Below are 22,645 nucleotides of genomic sequence, written 5' to 3'. Positions count from 1 at the left end.
GTGTACTATAATTATTTTAATAAAGGTTTATTTGGGTTGCTTTGTGGTCAAATGATAACCAATTTGTAATAACTATATCATTATCATTAAATTTATTGTGCTCTACTGTTTAAGAATCGGTAGTGTTAGAGCACAAATTTTACTCTATCATGTTTCCTTCTGTATAAATGTAAGCAATTCTAATGCTGACACGACAAAGGGAATACAATCAGGAAGCCTAGATTCTGATCCCAGATTTGTCACTAATTTTATGTCTTTGGGCTAGTTACTTAACTTCTTTGTGTTTCAATCCCCATATGAGTAACTTGTGGGAATAATAATTTTTATTCCATTTACCTTAAAAGTGTGGGATAGAAAGGAATTAGGAATGTTGGTATCAATAGCAGAATAGGAATCACAGAAACTGTCTAAGCAGAATGTACCACTTACTTTCAAAGCATTATGATTCCCATAAGAGGGAGATCTCTAGCGTGAGATCAGCACCGGCAGAGTTCATTTGGTTAACTGGGCTTATGTCTTTATTCTGATATAACTGTTATCTGATCAAACTGTAAAAAAGGCTTTTTTCTCCCTGTTGTTATAGAGTGATGGAGAAAGTCTTAATATGGTGGAGAATGTCTTAAAGTCATTGCTCATTTTCTAAATCAAGTTGGGTGAAAGCATTGTGTTTAACTCACTACCTCAGTTTTAAAATGTTGTAAAGTGTTTCTGAAAATGTGAAGATTATAGCAAATTAAATATACATATTTATGAGTGATGTCTTACCTCAGATCCTCTTTCACCTCTGTTACCTCGAGGCCCTGGTGGTCCAATGGGACCTGGATGTCCAAGTGTTCCGTCTTTGCCAGGGGGCCCACTGGGTCCAGCAGGTCCCTAAAAAATTATCATAATATCACAATGCTGGAATTCCTTCTGACAGTGCAAACACTTAAAAAATATGGACCTCCCAATATCTTTCTGTGGCACTTACTCTGGGGCCTGCAGGTCCTGGACTCCCGACTGCACCTTGGTGACCAGCAGGACCCTGAAAGAAAAGGCAGGGTGAATATGAGTGAAGACTTTGAACACATTTGGAAAAGTGTACCTTCATGATCAGATCAAGAAACATGGGGAGCAGGGCGAAATTTGATCTCCTTTTCCTTTACTCTCCCCATTGTCTCATGCCAACTGCTATTTCAAATAAGCCCTTGGATCCATTTCTCATCTCTTTTAGCATATACTTTTGGAGATGAACATTTGTCTACTATGGGTCTCTAGAAGTTGCCTATTTCATCAGCTAAAACACATTAAAGGGGGTTTTCTAACAAAATGGATGCACTTACCGGAGAGCCTGGGCTACCTGGACTACCAGGGAATCCTCGATGTCCTTTGATGCCAGTAGAACCACGTTCACCAGTTTCACCCTTGTCACCACGTGGGCCTTGGGGACCCTTTACAAACACATTTCAAATTAAGGTCATATACACATTGGAAAAACAAAATAGAATTTATAACAAGTCCATCGTATGACATTCTATTAGAAATCCCATTAACAGACACTGCATACATGGAACAATAAAGATTGTTCTTGTGGTTGTTTTGATTTTGGACTGATAATTGCATGGAACCCCATGTGTATATCCTTAGCCCCAAAGAACTTTTGGATTTTGAATTGCTTTCTATATCATCAAAGGAAAATTTAAATTCTGCTCCATAGTTATGTATTTTGTCATCCCCTTGTCCTAAACATGCCAGAAAATAGAATATTCCCTACACTGCAGAATGAGTTTTAAAAAAAGACTTACAGGAGCACCTCGGGCACCAGCAGGACCTGGGGCACCAGCAGGACCAGCAGGGCCCTAAAATAAAAACAAACGAACAGACACACACGGAATTGCTTATTTATTGATATAATTTTGTTTTATTTAAAAGTTGATAATTTCATTGTAATGGAATAATAGTATGCATAGTTATTGAAAGTGAGTATCATTTTCTCCTTCAAAGTCCTGTAAATATCTTTCCCAGGAGGTCTGAGCAGGAAAGCTGAGAAAGTCCTATTAATTCAGCCTTGCATTTACCCAGGGAATATACATTCGGTTTAGTCAACACTGTTTTGAATTTTAGTAATGAATTCTTCGTTGACTACTGCCAGAAATGTCACACATAACTTTATTACCACACTTGCCTAAGGAATGACTAGCGTGAAAACTGTAAAACAAATGATAGTGGATCTTTCAATTAGCAGATATGACATTCAATCTTCTGCCTGCTGATCTCTTTACTGAGGAAAATAGACAAGTAAAGAAAGATGGTGCTTATTAGAACTCACACTTTCTCCTCTGTCACCATTCTTTCCAGCTGGACCCACAGGACCAGGTGGGCCTGGATGACCAGGAGCACCAGGGGCACCAGGAGAGCCATTTTCACCACGATCACCCTGTGGAAAAATTCACAGATCCAAAATAAATATGATCAGCAGTTATGGCTTTAATTACACAAACCTATTGTACACGTGTTTTTATACCTTGCCACCAGGAGCTCCATCTCGGCCTGGCAGGCCATCTGATCCAGGGTTTCCCTGATTAAAAAAAAAAAGGAGAAAAGAAATAAAATTCTTTGGAACTATTTAAATACCATCTAAGCCGTGCATTCTCAATGGGAGCAATATCCTCCTAAAGAGGATAAATATTAGTTCTTGGGAGTGAAAAATCTTAGATATTACAATGGGTGTGGCCCTTCAAAGGATGAAAATACCTTAACTGATACGCAGTGTATCTGTGGTACTAAAATTTCATGGGGTGAAAGAGGGAGAATTAGTTAGGGGAAAAAAGTCTAAAAAGGATCTTTACAGGAGAGATAATAAATAAAAGTTTGACAGACAGTAATTTACGCTGATAATGGAAATTTACAATGTAAGAAAAAGCTAATCACAGATAACATGCAGAACATTTTCACCCAGAAGGAATGTTGTAAATTGGGGCTCTCCTTACCCCCAACTTATTTCTTTATTTAGCGAGAGACCATATTCTTCTCCACTAACGATCAATCATTGGGTAAATACTAACAAACGTGAATAGTTGAGGCTAGTGTAAGTTGTAATAGAAAGAACATCTGTTATAGAGCAGGAAGGAGAACTCTGGCATGTGACAGTATTTACACTCGTAGACATTAAGGTCCAATTTGACCCTTGCTTAAATAAATTATCAAGTATTACCTGGTTGACTGGACATTTCCTGAGAACTAGTACTTACATCTCTTCCAGGTTCACCAGCTGTACCAGCCAGACCAGGCAGACCCTGAGGTCCAGGAGGACCACGTTCTCCATTGTGGCCAGGAGCTCCTGGTTTCCCACTTTCACCCTGTGTACAAACAAATAAAAAGCATTTTAACTTAAGAGATCAATTAATATGATGTTATCAGATGTCTTTATTTCCCAGAGAAAAACCTTGTTTTATTCAATTTCTATTGAATTTGTTCCTAAAACTATCCCCAACATGAGAGAAAAGCTCTGAGGAAGCAAGCTTCTTGTGTTTTCCAACTTGCCCAGTGACTCTGGATCCCAAAGGGCTGAGTTATCACATTAATTATCATATTCAGAATGCATTCTAATATGAGATGTATAAATAGACATGGCTATTGTAAAAAAAAATGATAAGCCATCATGAAACTATAGGTTTAGGGTGACCATTAGAATTAGGTTACAATGAACATTTGGCTCATATACATTTACTAGATATGTTCATATCATTTGAATACACTTCAATGCTATATTTTAATTTCATTACAATATTATATGACATTTTGTTGAAAGAGAGGTGCTCAAAGTGTCAAAATGTGAGCCCTAATAAAACAGAATTTTATTACCCCATTGGCTAAATGGATATTTAAGACCCTAAGCACTAGGATGTCATAGCAATATTAGTGAAAGAAAATCAAGAGTGCAAAACGAATAGAGTTGATGGATAATTGGTATCAATTAAAGGCTTTCAAAGGTCTATTAGCTGACATTATTTCCCTCTTCAAGGCTAACAGTCAACAAGCTAAAGAATGCTCATAAGTTTCCTAACCAGAGGTATTTGAGATGGCAAGATATTTTTCTGTGACATAAATTTATTTGTGTTTATGTTCAAGGCTGGTCTATGATGTGCATTGTTTTTGTGTTCAACATCCTTTTAATAATATGCATGCTTCCTGAAAATTTGAAAATATCAAGAATTTGCGTCTGTTACAGGAAAACTTATTCATACCATACTAGATATGGTTATGTGGTCTCTGAAGTCTATCAAAGGAAACAAGAGTCCAGTGAAAGACGGCCACACTCACCTTGACACCCTGTGGGCCAGGACTTCCCCTAGCACCTGGCATGCCTGGTGGTCCTGCAAGACCCCGTGCTCCGGTAATTCCTATAAGTCCAGATGGGCCTGGAACTCCCTGTTGTGAGAGAGAATGAAGCCTTAGCTCTTCTTTAGGTGACTATGTTCTCCTGTACTGAATTTATGATTAAAAATAAAAGAGTATTGTCAATCAATAGAGTAATGAAGCCACTCACTCACCGGAGGGCCCTGGGGGCCGGGTGATCCCTTCTCACCTGGTTGGCCAGCATCACCTTTCGGTCCAGACACCCCAGGGCTGCCAGGAGAACCACTGCTACCAGGTGGACCTGCGGGCCCATCTTTGCCTGGAGCACCACTGGGGCCTGGGGGGCCTGGGTTACCCTACAAAGAAATGCTTGAAATTTGAGTATTTTGTAATGAAAATGAATTTTTCTTTCCTCTTTTTTTTTTGCTTGTATTCAAATAATTTCATATGAGATTTAACACAAAGAAAAGCAGCAATGGATAAGTTTCTCATCCTATGCATATATGAATGCTTCTTATGGAATATATGGTGGAAAAATACTTTAAAAAGGACTTACATTACTACCAGGAGGACCAGGAAGACCACGAGCACCAGGGAAGCCAGCAGCACCCTGTGAAATGATAACATATTTTTGAATTTCAATAGTTAAGTAGAATAAATAGCCACTGAAAACAAATATAAAGTATAAGAAATGTGGTAGGATTCACATTCTACCCTGGGGTCACTTATGGCTTGTTTTTCCTCTTGGAACTTACATATAAGTCATGTATGATGATTAAAATCTTTATACTGTCCTTAGGGATCTAGTGCTTTCAAAGCAGTTTTTATACAGATTGATATTAATTCATACTTTTCAATAAGAGTTAAGAGGATCAATACTTACAGGACCACCAGGACTGCCACGTTCACCTTTGACTCCCTGGGGACCAGGGGGACCCTATATGGAATGAAGGTGGAAATGGAAATGGCTTATAAGAATAGCACCAAAATCAAAATTTGGGAGAAGCAGTAAGCCTTTGAAAAACAGTAACTCTACTTATTGTGATAATCATTTTCAATATATACATATGTCAAATCATTATGTTGTGTACCTTAAACTTATACAACGTTATATTTTGATTGTATCTTAATAAAGATGAAAAAAATGACAACAGAAACGACAACCTACAGCAAAAAAGCCTCAAAAGCCAAAACCCAGTAATTCTATGAAGGTAAAGTAACTTGATTAAGGTCATATGTAGACTGTTGCAGCCAAGCTTCAAACTCGGAACTATATTCCCATGAAGACTGTCCTCTCGTCACCGTGACCAGCTCTCTCAGTGTGAAATATGAAATTACTGATAAACCCACATGCTGTCCATTGGCAGGCTTAGGGAAAGAGAAAACTTACAGCAGGCCCAGAGCCTCCAGGAGGTCCTGCGATTCCAGGGGCGCCTCCTTCACCTTTCTCTCCAGGAGCGCCTCTTTCTCCTTTAGCACCAGGCTCACCGTTCTGTCCCTACACCCAGAAAGAACAACAGACTGTGAGCTGACATCCTTCACAACACTTGGCTTAGCATTTCATTGCTTCAGAAAATAGAATTCTTCAGGTAGAGAGATATTGAGAGGGAATCGGAGAAGAAGGCTCTCTGAAGAAATAGCAAAACAAAGTCAATCAAAATATTCCCACGACAAAAGAAAATGATCAAGAAAGCATTAAGATGTACATTATTTGTCATAAAGGAGAATGTCTCTCCAAGGATTGTGCATTTGAAAGTGAGCACCAGTAAATTCATTTGAGAAAGACGGGGCTTAGAGCTAATTTTAATTAGTTTCATCCTACAATGGAAACTCTTTTAAAATTCTCAGAGTGCTCTTAAATCTTGGGTGTTGTTACTTCATTACCATAGCATAAAGGCGAGACAGGTGTTTTTGTCTCCCTTTTCTAAAGAGCAAGAATAGAAATAAAGTAAAAAAAAAAAGGAATAGGGATAAAATGACCCTATAGAGAATGAATGGCTGAGGCAGGGCTAGAATCCAGACTTGACTTATACTTCTGCTATTTTTCAGCGAGTTCCTGATTCTAGGCTGTGTGACGTGTATGTTTTAGTGTTCATACTTACAGGAGCACCAGGGAAGCCAGCAGGTCCTGGAGGCCCAACTTCACCTCGCTCCCCCTGAAGTGAAAAATACCCTCGTTGGCCCCAGTGAAGACATCTTCCCATAGGGAGCATACATCATCCTTGATATTATCTTATCTTGCCTTTAAGCTGGAAGCTAACTAACATAGTTTAATCTCTAAAGATGTTTCCATTTCTTAAGGAAATTAGGAGTGGACAACACCAGAATCATTGATTCCTTCTGCCTCTGACTGTGATATTATTTACAAGAAAAATAATTTGAGAATTTTGAAGTGTTTAACACATTTAGTTGTATAACTTCTAAAAATGTAAAGATTTAATAATATGGTAAAAGGGTTGAGAAATTAATCAATTAATTAATAAATTAAAAACATTTACTATACAGTCATGTGCCACAAAACAATGTTTTGGTCAAAGAGCACATATATGACAGTGGTCCCCTAAGATTAGTACCATAGAGCCCAGATGTGTAGTAGGCCATACCATCCAGGTTTGTGTAAGTGCACTCTATGTTTGCGCAATGATGAAATTGCCTAATGACACATTTCTCAGAAGATATCCCCATTGTTATGCGGTGCATGACTGTATATCTCTCCTTCACACATCCTGCAGTGGGGAATTTTATATCTAGAAGGAGCCTCAGGCAAAGATCTACAGGTTTAAGAACTCATTTACAAGTGTATATTACTTGTGCAATTTTTATATTTTTTCCAGAATTATTTAGGAAAGAAGGCATGATTTTAAACTGTTTCCTGTGAATTTTAGATTTAAGAACTTTAACTTGCCCTGCATGTCGTGATTGCTAAAGACAGAATCCCACTGTTGAGACTCAGCACCTAGGCAGAATTGCTAAAGGGGGAAGCATGAGTAGTTGCTGCCTGTGTGGGGTTAAAAAGTATGTTGAAATGTCTTTAACACTCACAGGGCCACCACGAGGACCAGCTATACCCGGAAGTCCAGGAGCACCACCTTCACCCTTAAAAAAGAGAAAAAATAATAACATTGCCCTGCATCCAAAAAGCCAAGGACAGTTTCTTTTTGTTTCTGAAAAGTGTTACGTGTTACCTTATCTCCAGGCTGACCAGCTGGGCCAGGGGGACCAATGGGACCAGTAGGACCCTAAAGAAAACAGAAATACATTTTTAACTTTGAAGATAAAAAGCACCATTTTTCCTACTAATCACACAGAGAGTATATAGACATACCATTCATCTAAAAACTAAAGAATATGATTTGTTTTATGGCTTGAATGATATGCTCTTCCCTCAGTGTGTAAATACTACAGAGCTTAATCAACACAAGATTCTATGGACATGATACCAAAGGACTGCAAGATTCAGTGGCAATTTATTGACTCATCTTTCTTTCTATGGCAGAAGAAAATAAGATGTGGTATGAGATCTCAGAGTAACACATTTTAAAAATTAAAGTACATTGCCTTACTCAACTGCTTGATAATTCAGAATGTTTCATTTAACTACTCAAAGTATCATTATACATACTAAAGTTTTCAAATTGACATTTCCAAATATTAAAGTTTTACTTATATTATATAAATAAAATATTAGGTGTTTTTTTTTAACTGGATGATGGCTACCCATTTGGTCTGTCAAAAGCGAAGTATTTATAAATTTCTTTAAGGCAACTGCAGTAAATATAATATCTACATAATGGCTTAGTTATGTTTATTTGCTATAGTCATAGCCAGAAGATGTTTGCCAAAGTGAAGAGAATTGACTGTAACTTTTTTGTATACTTTTATTTTGAAATAGTTATAGACTCACAGAAGGTTGCAAAAGAATATACAGGGAAATACTGTGCACCTTTCTCCCCGCCTCCCTCAATGTTACATCTTACACGATTATAGCAAAATATCAAAGCCAAGAAACTGACATGGGTACAATCCAGAGCTTATTCAGGGTTCGCCAGTTGTACATGCACTCGTATGTGGGTATGCATGTATGTAGCTCTAAACAATTTTATCACATGCGGCCTTTAATGGCCACCACCATAATCAAGATACTCAAATGTACAATCACCATAAGACTCCCTTTGCCACCTCTTTCTAGTTACAGCCATCTCCCTCTCCCTCATTCCTAACTCCTGGTAACCACAAAGCTGTTATTCATCTCTACAATTATGTTATTTCACGAATGTTACATGAATGGAGTCATGCATTATGTATCCTTTGGAGTTTGACTTGTCTTCATTCAGCATGATATCCTGGAGGTTTGTATAAGATGTATGAGATGGTGCATGTACCAATAGTTCACGCCTTTTTATTGCTCAGTAGTATTCCACGTATGAATGCACCATAGAATTACAGTGTTTTTTAAAATCAAAAATTTCTTCACGAGTAGTATTGATTATCTTGGATTTTAGAGACTTATTATGACTTTAGCTGGTAACCTTTATCATACTTTTGAGATTTTTCCATTCTCAGGTCACTATTGAACTACCAGGTAGTGATAGATATAAATCAGAAATTTTAACAGTCAAGCCATTTGGCCCTTCTTAATGCCCAGACGGTGGCAAAGTATGGTCTAACTTGTGAGGAGTTTTGGGAAAAATAGAAGTTGAGGTATGGGACTATTCCATATCACATACAGGTAAGTCCTGTTTCTGCCGATGGCGAGTACTCACCCTTGGACCATCTTTCCCTGGAGCACCGTCAGCACCTGCACTGCCTGGTTCACCCTGTCAAATAAAAGCCAGCGTCATCAGAGTAGAAGTCTCTTCAATGAAAGTCTGCTAAGAACAGGAGCAACCCTCAAGACTTGGTGTGATGAATAGCGGGTGTTCTGATTAATGGTTGCTGTAGGAACACATCTCAAACTTCGCTTACTAGAAAATGGTAACATTAAGTTTAAAAATAGATCACTTTCCAGCAATGTTGCTTTCCTTTAACTACAAAGGTCTGTTTTATTACATAAATAACAGAAAATAAGTTAGTACCTTGTCACCCTTTACGCCGGGGCCTCCAGGACCTCCTCTTTCTCCAGGCATCCCTTGCAGACCAGGAGTACCAGCAGCACCAGGTGGCCCAGGGGCACCAGCAGGGCCCTGAAATTAAAGGAGAAATAGTAGGTCACGAGAAAAAGACGGAATGCATTTTGTAAAATCTAGGTCAATTGAATTATTTGGAGTTACCTTTCCTCCTTCGGGACCAGGGGGACCAGCTCCACCTCTAAGTCCGGGCGGCCCTGCTGCTCCAGGAGGTCCACGTTCACCTGGGGCACCAGAATCACCCTATAGTAGCAAAATGTGGTATCTCTGTTAGAAAAGCGAATGCTAAATACAAATCAAAAACATCCTAAGTTGTATTATTTTGATGCAGACCACTAGATTCTTATATTTTCTTAACAATTTGGAAATTTTTAAAATTATAAAAAAATTTTGATCAACTGAATGAGAACTGGAAACTTAAAAAGAATCTAAACAAGGAAACTGACCCCTGGTCTAAAGAGCTAGCTCCAAAACTATTATTATTTTATTCACAAGGGTGAGTTTTTATAGTTCTTCTACTAAAACAGTTTTCCTATATAGAATCAATATACTGGAAAGATTTTTCTTTTGAAATTTCAGGCCCATAGGCAATTGTATGGTATTTACTAATGTCAGAGAATTTGATTTTCCAGATGAAGCAAATTTAATGTATTGGAAATATCTCAAGTTACCCTAAGTGTGTTCACCAAACATTTGGAATGTTGTGCTTCTAAAAAAAAAGAGCATTTTGGTTTGGTATACTAAAAGTGTGTCACTAATCAATTGCTCTATAACATGCTGAAGAAATTAGAAAATAAATGGAAATATTTACCTTGCCTCCTGGAATTCCCGGTGAGCCGGCTTCACCCTTTGGACCCTATGAGATCAGCATTGTATGGTTAGGCCTACGTCACAATACATGTTATATAAATATAAGCAAGGTATACATGTGAACTTGCACACTGTACAATTTGTTAATTCTTGAGTTATGTACTCTTTCTTTAGTTCCTTTTATTTTATGGCAAAATTCAAACTTTCTATGTAATAGTTACAATGGAATATTTTTCTTTGTTTTGTTATAACTATTTCAAAACTAAATGTGAAAACTCAGATACTTTGGCATGAGAAAATGCAAAAGTTAATAACTGATGAAAGATTACTGCTTATTCTTTTGGTTTCTGAGTTTTGAAAAAATGGCATGCAACTTACTGGTTCACCAGGTTTTCCATTTTCTCCTGGAGGACCGCTCGTGCCAGGCAAGCCCTACAAAGAACCATATTTGTATTGTATAATTACTTCAAACATTGCTTACTGAAAACCTCCTCATAAGTAAACATGTTTCTGCAAAGTATTCAAATAATGGCTTAAGTGGACTTTTTAAGGGTGGAAAATTTGTGGCTCTCAAAATCTAATGACAGAGATGTGATATTCATACCTTACAAATCTATTCATCTCCCTCTATTCTCTCTGTGGCTGCATATAAATATGAATTGATGAGTGTGGTGAGATGGATGTAGCTTTATGGATTTAAATTATAATGGAAACAAGTATAAAGTATAGAATTATGTAAGCTTAATTATTTATTTTTAATTATTAATGCACTCATTCTGGAATAGATATGGAAGTTATGCCTTAACATTGTCTGTCATTTTATGTCAAAGTAGAAGACAGACCCACAAATTTTAAGCTTACGATGAGCTGTAATCTATTGGTGTCACAAAAAAAATTGACTGACAAAAAAAAATTAACTGACAAGTTAACTCAACAAATACAGGTATCAAAGGGAAGTACTTTGTTCTCTGGTAAAAGCAGGTGCTCAATGACATTTAAATAACAAGTTCTTACTTGTAATCCTTGTGGACCAGGGAGTCCTGCATCTCCTTTGTCACCAGATGGCCCCTATGTAGAAAAATACAATAAGATGCTCCATTATAAAATATCCTTTCATATTTAGTCCACACAGTTTTCATTTCAGCATGTGATTGCTTAATATAAAAAGTAACAGTGTATGGGGCTGGCCCAGTGGTGCAGTGGTTAAGTGTGTATGGGGTTCGCCGGTTTCGATCCCAGGTGCGGACATGGCACTGCTTGGCAAGCCATGTTGTGGTAGGCGTCCCACATATAAAGCAGAGGAAGATGGGCACTGATGTTAGCTCAGGGCCAGTCTTCCTCAGCAAAAAGAGGAGGATTGGCAGCAGATGTTAGATCAGGGCTAATCTTCCTCAAAAAAAAAAAAAAGTAACAGTGCAAAGCAGGACAGAGTCTGGCCTGTGGAAGTGAGGCAAAGGAGATATGTATAATATAAACTTTACCCAGTCAGCATTTAGTGAGCTAAGTAAGTAAGCAAGCTTTGTAAATGCTTTCATGAACTATAATGACATAGTGGTAGAGATTATATAATTCCCAAAGTCTTTCCCCTGTCCCACTGCCACCCACTTCCATCTCTAATTTATGTGAGTAAACTTACCGTAGGTCCTGGGGGACCCTGAGGTCCAGTTTCACCGTTCTTTCCAGCAGGACCCTAAAAAAAAAAAAAAAAGAAAAACAGAGAAGCAGAGTTAATAAAAATAACAGAGAGAAGTCATGGGGTTGGAGATAAATGCCTCTATTAGAAAGCTGGATATAAGCTGATGAAAGCTACATACCGGAGGGCCAGGACCTCCAGGGCCACCTCGTTCTCCATTCTTGCCAGGAGCACCCTAAAGCAGAAGTGACCAATATTTACTAATTCTCGAAAGAAAATCACTCACCATATTGTTCCCTCAGTCTTTTGATATGCCTCCTCCATACATAAGTACAAACATAAACTACTTTCTAGAACTAGATTCCCATAAATATCATCATTCTTTCCCAAAAAAGTTTTTACTACAAAAACATATTTTAGCTCCCTTCTCACATGGTATTTGGATTTTCATATACTCTTCCATGCTTTGAAATGGAGATCAAGTTTTGGCCCTCTCTGCACTTCCAGATGGGGGGTAAAGGCCTTCTGTCAAATATTTGTTGAAAAATGAAGGGAGGAACTCACATCATTTCCTTTAGGACCAGGGAAACCCATGACACCAGGCTGACCTCGGGGGCCAGATGGGCCTGGAGGACCTGGTCGACCACTTTCTCCTTGGCTTCCCTAATGAGAAAAAACATTACATTAACAGAGGTTTGACAAATATTTGATAAAGATATAGAATACACATATCAAGACTATACAATATATATCAAGGCTAGACCAAACTATGCATTCCATTATTCACTGGGCTTGTAAAATGAAATGTTAAATATGTACATACTGGAGGTCCTGGTTTCCCATCACTGCCTGGTCCTCCTGGGCTCCCAGGAACACCCTAAATTAAAGAAATTAGCCAGGTGATTTAAAAATGATCATTTAAAAAAAAAGAAAACATAGATCTATCTGTACAATTTTGAGATTTCCACTTACACATTCGCACACATTTTTTTCTGTATATCAAGTGTCTTAGTTAAGTGTTCTATATTCTGCTCTTCCTCAATCAATCCTAGCCTGTTTTCTTAAAATAATTTTGCTTTGTTTTGAGCCTATAAAGTATGTAGTCTGATTTGAGTTGTCTTTGATCCTTCTCCACTCGCCTTGCTTCTTCCTAAATGACAGTGTCAATCAAACAAGTGTTTCTCTGTACCCTAATTCCTGGGCCTCCAGGGACACCGTCTCGGCCAGGTTCTCCAGCAGCTCCTCTGGGCCCTGCGGGGCCTGGACTACCGCGGTCTCCAGGGGCACCCTAAGAGGTGAAATAAGTCAACAAATATGTAAAAGAGCCTTCACTGACCTAGACATTGAGCATATTTATGTTACAACTAGAGAACATCCTTTGTTCTCTGAGAGAGAGTTGGTATGTTGCTGACGTACTCTGTATAAAATCAGTTGTCTATTAGCTTGCATTATCTTGTTGGAAACATTTTGAAGCAACTCTGATGACTATCACATGCTTAAAAAAGCAATATTTAGTGGGCTTAATATATTTCTGTGCATATAAAGTTAAATATCTTTGATGACGTGAGATCATATCTATACAGCACATTAGTGTTTTCAAAGGACTTTCAAGAATTTGTTTATCTTATTCTTGCAAACGATGTTGAGATAAATAATTCCCAATTAACAAATAAGTTAAAGCATTCTTATGAAGTTTAAGTGACTAGCTTTAGTTACAAAGCTAGGAAAATGGCTGAGCAGGGGTTGGCATCATTATTTTACATTGGGAATTATTATTTTTTTAAAACTCCAATATATTTCTTTCAGACATTTAGGTTTCAGTTAATGGGAAACTGTAGAGAAGGATATATATATTTGTAGCACTAGCATTTATGAAGACAGAAACTACAGTTATCTACCTTTTCTCCTGGAAGGCCATTTGGTCCAGCAGGTCCTCGGAATCCAGGCGCACCCTGGAAATAGTGAAAGGTAAATATTTCAGTCCAAAGCATTAAAACTTTTTCATAATTCTTGAGAGGCAAAAGAAATAGGCTCATGTTTTAAATGCTTCAAAATGATATTTGGGATTGAGTACTCAAGAAAAACCATGCCTCACCCTGAAGGTCTAGTTCTATGTAGATTATAGCGTTGTTTGCTTTTTAGATGCCCATGGAAAACGTACCCTTTCTCCTGCAGCTCCTGGAAGCCCATTTGCACCAGGTTCTCCAGGCGAACCATCTTTGCCATCTTCACCCTTAGCTCCTGGAATACCTGGAGAACCAGCTTCACCCTAAGAAACGATGTTCATAAAAGAGTAATGACTGAATTTGGTTGCAAAATTTTTACCTATTTACTTTCTAATTAGATTGCATTTCTCTAAGAAATAACCAAATCCATTGAGGTAATACTTACGCGTTCACCACGTGCTCCTGGCTCTCCTTTGGCACCATTCTTACCAGGCTCACCCTAAATGAAACAAAATCTTGGCTTAAAAACAGGGAGAATAGACTAACAGAATCATCACCAGTAACACTTGATTCAATTATAACACCACAGTGAAATCAACATAAATTCAACTGAACAAGAAGAAAAACCCTGTTATTCATATTTTTGTTGTGAGAATTAAGCCCCACCTTTCTGGCAAAAAAGGAAAAATAGGCAACTTACCGCAGGCCCTCGCTGTCCAGGAGCACCATTAGCACCAGATGGTCCTGGAGGACCCCGGGCTCCTATCAGTCCAGGAGCTCCAGGAATGCCAGCGGGACCCTAAGAACAACCCAAGAAGACTAACATTAGTCAACCTTGAACTTTTCTTTCTGAATAGCTAGCTTAAAACATTGCAAATGTATTGTTACGCAAAATGCAAAGGAAGTCAATAATGTATGTGTGGATGAGAAGAGGGTGAGAGGTGGGGGTGTCTTACCATTTCACCTTTACCACCAGGACTACCACTAGCCCCAGGAGGGCCCTAGAGGGGAAAAAAAAATATTAATAATAATGCAAATAGTGTACATATGTTTGAAGTTGTTTATATATTTGCAAAATAAAGTTATTGGGGGGTGTTGTGCTTTATAGAGATTAGATGATTCTTCCGACTATAGCATACACATAAAAGGTAGGCAAAAAAAATCATTATCTGAATAAATTAGAGATAATATGCACATGGTCTAGATTATTAAATAAAAATAAATAGAAGAGGTTTTGGTCTTGTTTTTTCTTTGAATTTTTCTGATTAGTTTGGGGCACATTCTTTGAAGTATCAGATTATTATCTATCCTTTACTCTGTCATATAAACAAAAAATTCATAAATTCTAGAAGAATGCAAACCTCAAAAACTACCTTTTTAGTACTGTATTTATTACAGTAGAGTCACTGCAAAGCACTAAGCAACATTTGTTTTCAAAAAATAATTTTAATTGATAGCAACATTAAAACATATGCTTTCATGAAATGAGTGTAGCACCACTCTCCCTCTCTCAAAGGCCATATTTGCTACTTACAGGAGGACCTGGAGCACCAGCATTTCCCTGAGGTCCAGGTTCACCTCTTTGTCCTGGGGCACCACTTGAACCAGGAGATCCCGCAGGTCCAACTTCACCCTAAGGGATAAACTCTATGTAGTCAGTTTCCCTTGCCAATTCTAATCTTTTAGCCAGTTTACCCTTCAGCCTTGTTTAAATCTGTCTCCCAAAGGCTGGAGTAGTATGAATATATACTCTATGAAGGAATCATTAATCATAAAGGCAGAGAAAAATGGCAACTATGTGTGTGACTGTGTTATCTCTGTTTCCCCAAAAGAGACTGGGAAAAGAGAAAGGCATCGGAAGAGGTATTAGGATAGTTGAATGTCTGGAATAACACTCCTTTTGGAATCAAGAAGAGGGCTTTAAAGATCTAAGTAGATAAAAGATATCCACTTGAGTTGTAAAAAAAAGTCATATTCAAGAAACAATCCAAGGATTTTCTGTTGTCTCCAAGCTATATTTATATTCTTCTATAGAAATACTTATTTACCTTAGCACCAGGGGAACCGGGGAATCCTGCAGTTCCAGGGGGACCAGGGGGTCCCTGAAAAAATGAAGTACAATTTCAAGAGCTCATCATCAAGTAAATGAAAGCTAACACTACTAGTAAATAACACGTGAGCACATACTCAGTACAGAAGACAATTATGCAGATAAAAATATTATTGATTCATAGACGAATATTATGTGGAGAAACAATGTGATAAAATAAAAAGAGAGTGAAGTCTAAAGTTAGAAAATTTGGAGCCCCTCACCCCACTTCTGCCACGATTCTGTGACTGTGCAGGTTATGCAGCGCTGAGCTCTCATTTATAAAATAGAGGGAACAGGTTATCTATTTTGCAGGACTCTTAATTGTCATATCCAATACTGGCTATTAACTGAGAGTGTAAGCACCATACAGATGGTAGCAACTGGCCAAAGTATAACAAAAAGTATCGGAATTTTGTTCATGGGTTTAGTGTTTTTAGATTTGTTTATGGGCTTAGTGTCAGTTTGAATCAGAGGTTTATGAACAATGTTGAGTTTGGGGTCTACAATCCATATTATTCCAATATTCCACAATCTATAATTTCTCATTAACTTGAAGCAAATCAGGGTTAGATGAGAAGTTTCTTACCGGCTGTCCATCGCTTCCTCGAGCACCATCATTACCTCGAGACCCCTAAAAAGAGAAGTTTGTCTCAAGTATCTTCTTAATTCTAAAAGGCTGGTTATAAGTAATATTTTGACTAAAATTCTGACTCAATTGATGACTTTTCCACAAGTACATTAAAATCTGCCTACTAACTATATATTTTTAGTCAAATTGTTAAAATTCTGAGATATACAGCAATGATCTCATGTAGAAGAATTGGATTCTCTGTTTTACAGAACTGAATGTGAAATAATGGCTCTAATACCATATGCAAAGTTAACACTAAAAAAACAAAATCCTCAACAGAGATAATAACTAAAAAACTCTTACTTGTTTCCCTAGAATTATGGCTAAAATTTTATGGAGGTGACTTTAAATGCAATTTCATAGAAAAGAAATTTTCCCGCAGATTGTCACAGCCTGAAGACCTGGCTGAGACACTTATCTGTAATTGCACAAGGTCAGCAACAGTACTCACTGCGGCTCCCGGAAGTCCAGGTCGTCCTCTTTCACCAGGAGCCCCCCTAGGACCCTAGAGAATAAAATCAGAAGTATGGTTTTACTGTGAACTTGATACGTGGAAAAACAGTTGCTGAGGAAGCAAGGCGAATTTTGGGTTAGATGGAGGTTAACAGTAAAACTGAAAATTATACGAGAAACATAATTACCATGGGTCCAGGAGCTCCATTTTCACCTGGAAGACCATTTTCACCCTAGAAATGTATAAAATATGTTACCATTTTGTACCAGAGAAATTTATAATTTATTAAACACTCCATATTATGAAAAATTTTATGGAACCTAAGAAAAAGATATGCATTTTAACAATATCAAGTTTCTATTAGCATTTTATTTGCCATAAATCTCAATTTTTGCATTTTAAAAATGTGAGGATTGAGGCCGGCCCCGTGGCTGAGTGGTTAAGTTCGTGTGATCTCCTTGGGAGGCCCAGGGTTTGGCTGGTTTGGATCCTGTGCGGGGACATGGCACTGCTCATCAGGCCATGCTGAGGTGGCGTCCCACATGCCACAACTAGAAGGACCCACAACTAAAAATATACAACTAGGTACTGGGGGGCTTTGGGGAGAAAAAGGAAAAATAAAATTAAAAAAAATTTTGAGAAGTAAACAGAAGTAATCAATGAGTTCCTCAGGGGTGCGCCATCATTTCTAATGTAGGCAGTCCAAGTTATCAGCTTTCAGGGAAACTTTACTAGAACATCTTAATTAGTTTCTGTTATTTAGCTCCTAAAATGCAAAATTCAGGTGAATTTCGGGAAAAGCTAAACTCCAAAATATGAATCATAAATACAACTATAACATTTAAATAAATTTACTTATGAAAGTATGACTTTGTTGTGATTCACCTTTAATCCAGGAGCACCGGTTTCACCCTTTTCTCCGTTTCGTCCATCAAAGCCCTAGGAAGTAAAAGTTTTAAAACCTGTTCATAATCCAGAATGATTGAAAACATTACATTGAAATTTTTCTAACTAGCTTTTACCACATATCAATATTTTCAACAGTAACTTAATACAAAGTTCTTTTAAATGGATTGAAGACATTTGACATTGATTTTATAGTAAAGAATCGGAACTAATTAGGATGTACAATTTAGTCCAATTAGGAAATTGCCTTAATGTGGCATAGTAAATATCAATTTCATAGATTTTATTTCTAGCAAATTGACAGATTTTTGGCTCAGTTGGTTAAATCTACCTATGTTTTGCATGGAATAAAATTGCTTGATTCAATCTATAAATCGTATTGACTAAATCAATGAATAACATAGCTCTCAATAATACATTTTTATTCTTTTTTGACAGCGGTGATAAGAAAATTAAATTATTCTTTTGCAAGCCTTTCTGTACACTTAAAACTGGCATAATTACTTTGTGTAAAATAACTAGTTTGGTTAGCAAATAAAATTGATAGACTTTTTAAAAAATCAAATAAATTAGTTGTCAGAATCAATTTTGGTTAGACAAGTTAGACAAGTAAACACAAAGGGACCAGCTTATAGTCCGTTTAGAAACTCTACTTACTCTGTGTCCTTTCATACCAGGGAATCCAGGTATGCCAGCCGGACCTTTGATACCCTAAAACCAATGAAAAGAAAAGATATTAATGAACCTTCACATAGAATCACAATCCACTAGTAAAATGCCTTCTATTTTTAAGTTTAATTCAATTTAATTGTATAATAAATTTCAGGCTAAGATCATTGTGATTACTGCAATTAATTCATTGGATACTGAAGACTTACTGGAGGTCCAGGCAATCCTCTCTCTCCAGGTCGTCCGGGTCGTCCTGATTCTCCCTAGGTGGGGAAATAAACAATACATAGGTGCTTGTGCAGGAGAAAACACATTGTAGCCAATCAGCAAACTGATAACTTTGCATTTTTCTCCTCAAGGCCTCATGAAAATGATTGGGCTAAACATACAGTTGTCAGATCAGCTTTCTTAATAGAAGGAGTGAGGAGGGCTTCTCCCATCTCAATATAAATGTATGAACAATGCAGGCTTCTCTCGTCACTGAAATATTGTGACTATCTCTCAATCCAGTGATAAGAATTTGCCATTGGAAATTAAATGGGAAAGAAAGAATAGCATAATATTAAAAGTGTTTATAAGTTTTGAAATTCATAAAGTACTGATATCAATTTTTTCATTGCAAGAGGCAGAGAGAAGAGACATTTCTCCTCCCAGTAAGTGATTTATTCACTGGATGAATCTTCTTGACTTTAGGGGTTCTGTTAGTTTAGAATTCAATAAATGATATATGTAAATACTGTTTAGATATTCAAAGATTAATATCCGCTAAGATGTCATTATCAAAATTTTTTGAGTGAGGTTTTCCTTCTGAGATTCTGACATACGGTATATGCTATTCAGAATATTCCAAGTTAAATTTTGCCATATCCCCACTCAATCCTTAAAAACTTACATCTTTTCCGGCAGGACCAGATGGACCTATAGCACCAGGAGGTCCTGGAGGGCCCTGAAAATAAGGAAATAAAAAACAAATATATCTGTAGATTTTTCTGTTATAATCAATTTATTATTACATATTATGTGGATTCCTGGAAGGAACTTCCTTTTAGAAAATATTCTCAATATTTCTCATCATGAAAATGACATATTGAGTTAATATTATACCTATATTATCTCAGCTTTTACTGTTTATTCAACTTATTTTTAATGAAAATCAAAAGTATAATGTACCTGTATTTTATATCACATGTGTGTATTTATACACCCAAATGTACTTCTACAGTTTTTGAGATATTGAATTTTTAAATATATAAGTATTTCCAAATATTTTGAAATATTAAATTAAACTAACTTCCCCTTACTTCTCTATTTACACAGCATATTCTTCTGGACGACTCTATTAGATTATGTTTATTTCTACTATATTAAGTTTCAAAAATTCTATATCAGTAGAGTAGATATAAAGGTGAACTAAGGGACTACAGGAAAACTAAATCCCTGTTTAAGATAGAGGGTTTGTATCCACACCAGGAAATGGACTGTTGTGATGGCTAATCAGCCAGGGAATTCCTAGATTGAATAGTAAGTATCCAAGATATCTAAATCATGAAAAGATCCCAAAGATCCTTGCAACCAGTTCAAAACCAGTTAAGCTATTATAAAAATACTACATAAATTTTAAATGTAAGCATAAGTTTAATATATTCTTTGTAGGGAGCTATGACAAAGTTTAAGAAAATGAAGGTGGTTTCTATATAGAATTGTCAATTTATTAAATATAGATATAATTGTTACTTACTGCAGGACCAGCTTGCCCAGGTTCACCAGGGGGACCTTGGTATCCTGGAGAACCCTAGTGGATAGAATAACATGTACATATTTTTTAAGTGACTTAATCTTCATAGGATCCCTTTACAACTTGAAGACAGTATGAAATCAGGATTTGTGAATGTAGTCAGTGGATTTTATTCCAATTTATAAAGACTGAAACCAAAATTTTTCAGATCAGAATAAAGTTAATTTATTCCATTCCATCCACTTCATTCCACTGAAACTGAATTGTTTCGAATTTGAAGCCATATTAAAGGCAAATTAAACATGTGGTTTAATTTTACCAAGATTTTAATTGCTAATAGTTGTTGGTGGAAAGGAATTAAATATGAAATTCCAACATTTTTGAAGGAATGATAGTTTCTTGGTTGTGACTTCTCTACTTAATTGGGATCATGCACACTGGAATGGCTAAATTATAGCAGGATCTGTATTATCCTGACTTATATAACATGCACGAAGAAGAAAACACCACTATATATGTATTTCATGGCTGTACTTACAGGGGAGCCAGGATGACCAGATGCGCCAGGGGGGCCAGGAGGGCCGGGGGGACCCTAGAATGCAAATTTAAAGGGTAAATACAAAACAAGTGCACTGAAATACACTTTATCCAGGCATCATAGAGATGTCTCTGTTTAGGAATGATACGGACATCTCTAAAAAATGGGAACATATGTCAAAATGTGGTAACTATTCATGGATATGATTGATCTTATTAGATCTACAGTGAGGATCCCATTACAAAAATATCACTCTAAATGAAATTCCCACAGAATCAATAAAAATTATTGGTAAGTCTTATATTTTTTCAGTATTTCTTCCCAAAAGGGGATTCAAAATCTGGAAAAGTCCATGTAAAATGTTATGAGAATCTCTGCAATGTTAGGATGATACTGGTACTGGTGAAGAAGTGTTTTTTTGTCTGGCAGCCAAACTCACTGAGGAAAAATATTTATCCACATACTATAAATCCTAGTTTCTAAAAATGCTATAAATCAACACCAAAGTTCTCAGCTATGTCACTGAGTTACATTGACATGAAGATTTAGATGTGCATATGAGAATCATCATACATGGGACAATGCTGAATTAGAATTATAATCAATTATTTGTCATTGTTCAGAAATATAGGTTAAACTAGAAACCCTTCAGTTTTGTAGCATGCTATTTCTAAATACTGGTAATAAGTTTATAAAACTACAATTTGTAATTAAATTTTCTCTTGTAACCTCTTTTCTGGCATGTTAATAAGTAGTGACTTTTTTAGTTTAAGTGTGTTTTTTAGGAGCATGTTTAGGTTTTTTTCAGGTTTTTGATTGAAAAATAGGATTCATAATGTGAGTGTAGCTGAGTAAGACCAGATGTTTACGTAATTAATATAATTTTCCTTCTGGCTTTGAAAGATACAAAAAAGTCATAACTCAAAACTTTAAAGATTTATAAAATTCTCTTTATATAATTTACTTTATACCAATTTGAAGGGTCTTTTTTTAACTGGTCATTTGGACCTAGTGGCTAAAATTTTGTCCTCTCTAGTTTTACAAGTCACTAATATGGAGTCCAATAATCGGGCAGCAATCCTCCCTAATCCCCGAGAATCAGCATCATGCTCCATTTACACTTACGTACCTGTTACTGGCAGTGAAATGAGAGCCTCCCCTAGTGTAGCTTCTCCCGAGAGGCTGTCTACAGCAAGGGTCTTTTACAGGGGACCATGCATCATGCACATGTGCCCAGGTTTCAATATTCTTTTTGCTATTTTCTTCTATGAAAACTCTAGGTCATTTACATTGAGGAAAACCCTTCAGGTACAATGAAAATAGCTATCATTTACAGTAGAAGAACTTAAAGACTTGATGAATTCCGGAAATATTTGTATTTGATTTCAGGATTTGAGGTGAGATGTATGGTGATATTGGGCATTTATCACTCAGGTTGTCATCTAGAAGGTAGCATTTAATGAATGAAAATACATTAAAAGAAGATTCTGAACAACTTGGATGAGAAAGAGGAAAAGTGGAAGTGAAAAGTAAAATTTGGTTAAATTAGGAAATATATGAGTGTGAGACCTAAGCATGAAGGCAGGTGGGCCCCTGTATAGGTGTATAAGGTGTATAAGGAAAGAGTGGCAAACAGGCATGAAATGAGAGGCGGTGAGGAAAAATGAGTTAGGATAGAAGGATCATGATAATGCTACCATTTTATTTCCCAGCCTTACTAGAGGAAAACCTAGTTTGTACAATTCTGTAGTAATACTGGATTAACAG

At 36.8% G+C, this 22,645-nt stretch overlaps 1 protein-coding gene across 2 annotated transcripts in view; it reads right to left on the bottom strand.

Annotated features, from left to right (window-relative positions):
• COL3A1 (collagen type III alpha 1 chain) overlaps nt 1–22,645 on the bottom strand; it is a 40,144-nt gene that overhangs the window by 4,425 nt on the left and 13,074 nt on the right. For both annotated transcript variants that reach the window (XM_070241397.1, XM_070241398.1), the window contains 42 exons: nt 20,879–20,932; nt 20,344–20,397; nt 19,498–19,551; nt 18,815–18,868; nt 18,594–18,647; nt 17,916–17,969; nt 17,218–17,262; nt 17,028–17,081; nt 16,532–16,576; nt 15,902–15,955; nt 15,388–15,486; nt 14,810–14,854; nt 14,554–14,652; nt 14,299–14,352; nt 14,069–14,176; nt 13,806–13,859; nt 13,097–13,195; nt 12,731–12,784; nt 12,472–12,570; nt 12,089–12,142; nt 11,911–11,964; nt 11,289–11,342; nt 10,653–10,706; nt 10,276–10,320; nt 9,609–9,707; nt 9,414–9,521; nt 9,102–9,155; nt 7,524–7,577; nt 7,381–7,434; nt 6,441–6,494; nt 5,729–5,836; nt 5,222–5,275; nt 4,895–4,948; nt 4,533–4,694; nt 4,303–4,410; nt 3,231–3,338; nt 2,504–2,557; nt 2,309–2,416; nt 1,785–1,838; nt 1,323–1,430; nt 971–1,024; nt 766–873 (listed from right to left, as the gene is read on the bottom strand). In XM_070241397.1, the coding sequence (XP_070097498.1) occupies nt 766–873; nt 971–1,024; nt 1,323–1,430; nt 1,785–1,838; nt 2,309–2,416; nt 2,504–2,557; nt 3,231–3,338; nt 4,303–4,410; nt 4,533–4,694; nt 4,895–4,948; nt 5,222–5,275; nt 5,729–5,836; nt 6,441–6,494; nt 7,381–7,434; nt 7,524–7,577; nt 9,102–9,155; nt 9,414–9,521; nt 9,609–9,707; nt 10,276–10,320; nt 10,653–10,706; nt 11,289–11,342; nt 11,911–11,964; nt 12,089–12,142; nt 12,472–12,570; nt 12,731–12,784; nt 13,097–13,195; nt 13,806–13,859; nt 14,069–14,176; nt 14,299–14,352; nt 14,554–14,652; nt 14,810–14,854; nt 15,388–15,486; nt 15,902–15,955; nt 16,532–16,576; nt 17,028–17,081; nt 17,218–17,262; nt 17,916–17,969; nt 18,594–18,647; nt 18,815–18,868; nt 19,498–19,551; nt 20,344–20,397; nt 20,879–20,932 (2,997 nt within the window). The remainder of the gene's footprint in view (nt 1–765; nt 874–970; nt 1,025–1,322; nt 1,431–1,784; nt 1,839–2,308; nt 2,417–2,503; nt 2,558–3,230; nt 3,339–4,302; nt 4,411–4,532; nt 4,695–4,894; nt 4,949–5,221; nt 5,276–5,728; nt 5,837–6,440; nt 6,495–7,380; nt 7,435–7,523; nt 7,578–9,101; nt 9,156–9,413; nt 9,522–9,608; nt 9,708–10,275; nt 10,321–10,652; nt 10,707–11,288; nt 11,343–11,910; nt 11,965–12,088; nt 12,143–12,471; nt 12,571–12,730; nt 12,785–13,096; nt 13,196–13,805; nt 13,860–14,068; nt 14,177–14,298; nt 14,353–14,553; nt 14,653–14,809; nt 14,855–15,387; nt 15,487–15,901; nt 15,956–16,531; nt 16,577–17,027; nt 17,082–17,217; nt 17,263–17,915; nt 17,970–18,593; nt 18,648–18,814; nt 18,869–19,497; nt 19,552–20,343; nt 20,398–20,878; nt 20,933–22,645) is intronic.

Source organism: Equus caballus, chromosome 18 (assembly GCF_041296265.1).
Source record: "Equus caballus isolate H_3958 breed thoroughbred chromosome 18, TB-T2T, whole genome shotgun sequence".
Taxonomy (NCBI): domain Eukaryota; kingdom Metazoa; phylum Chordata; class Mammalia; order Perissodactyla; family Equidae; genus Equus; species Equus caballus.
This window is presented reverse-complemented; position numbering and strand designations above follow the sequence as displayed.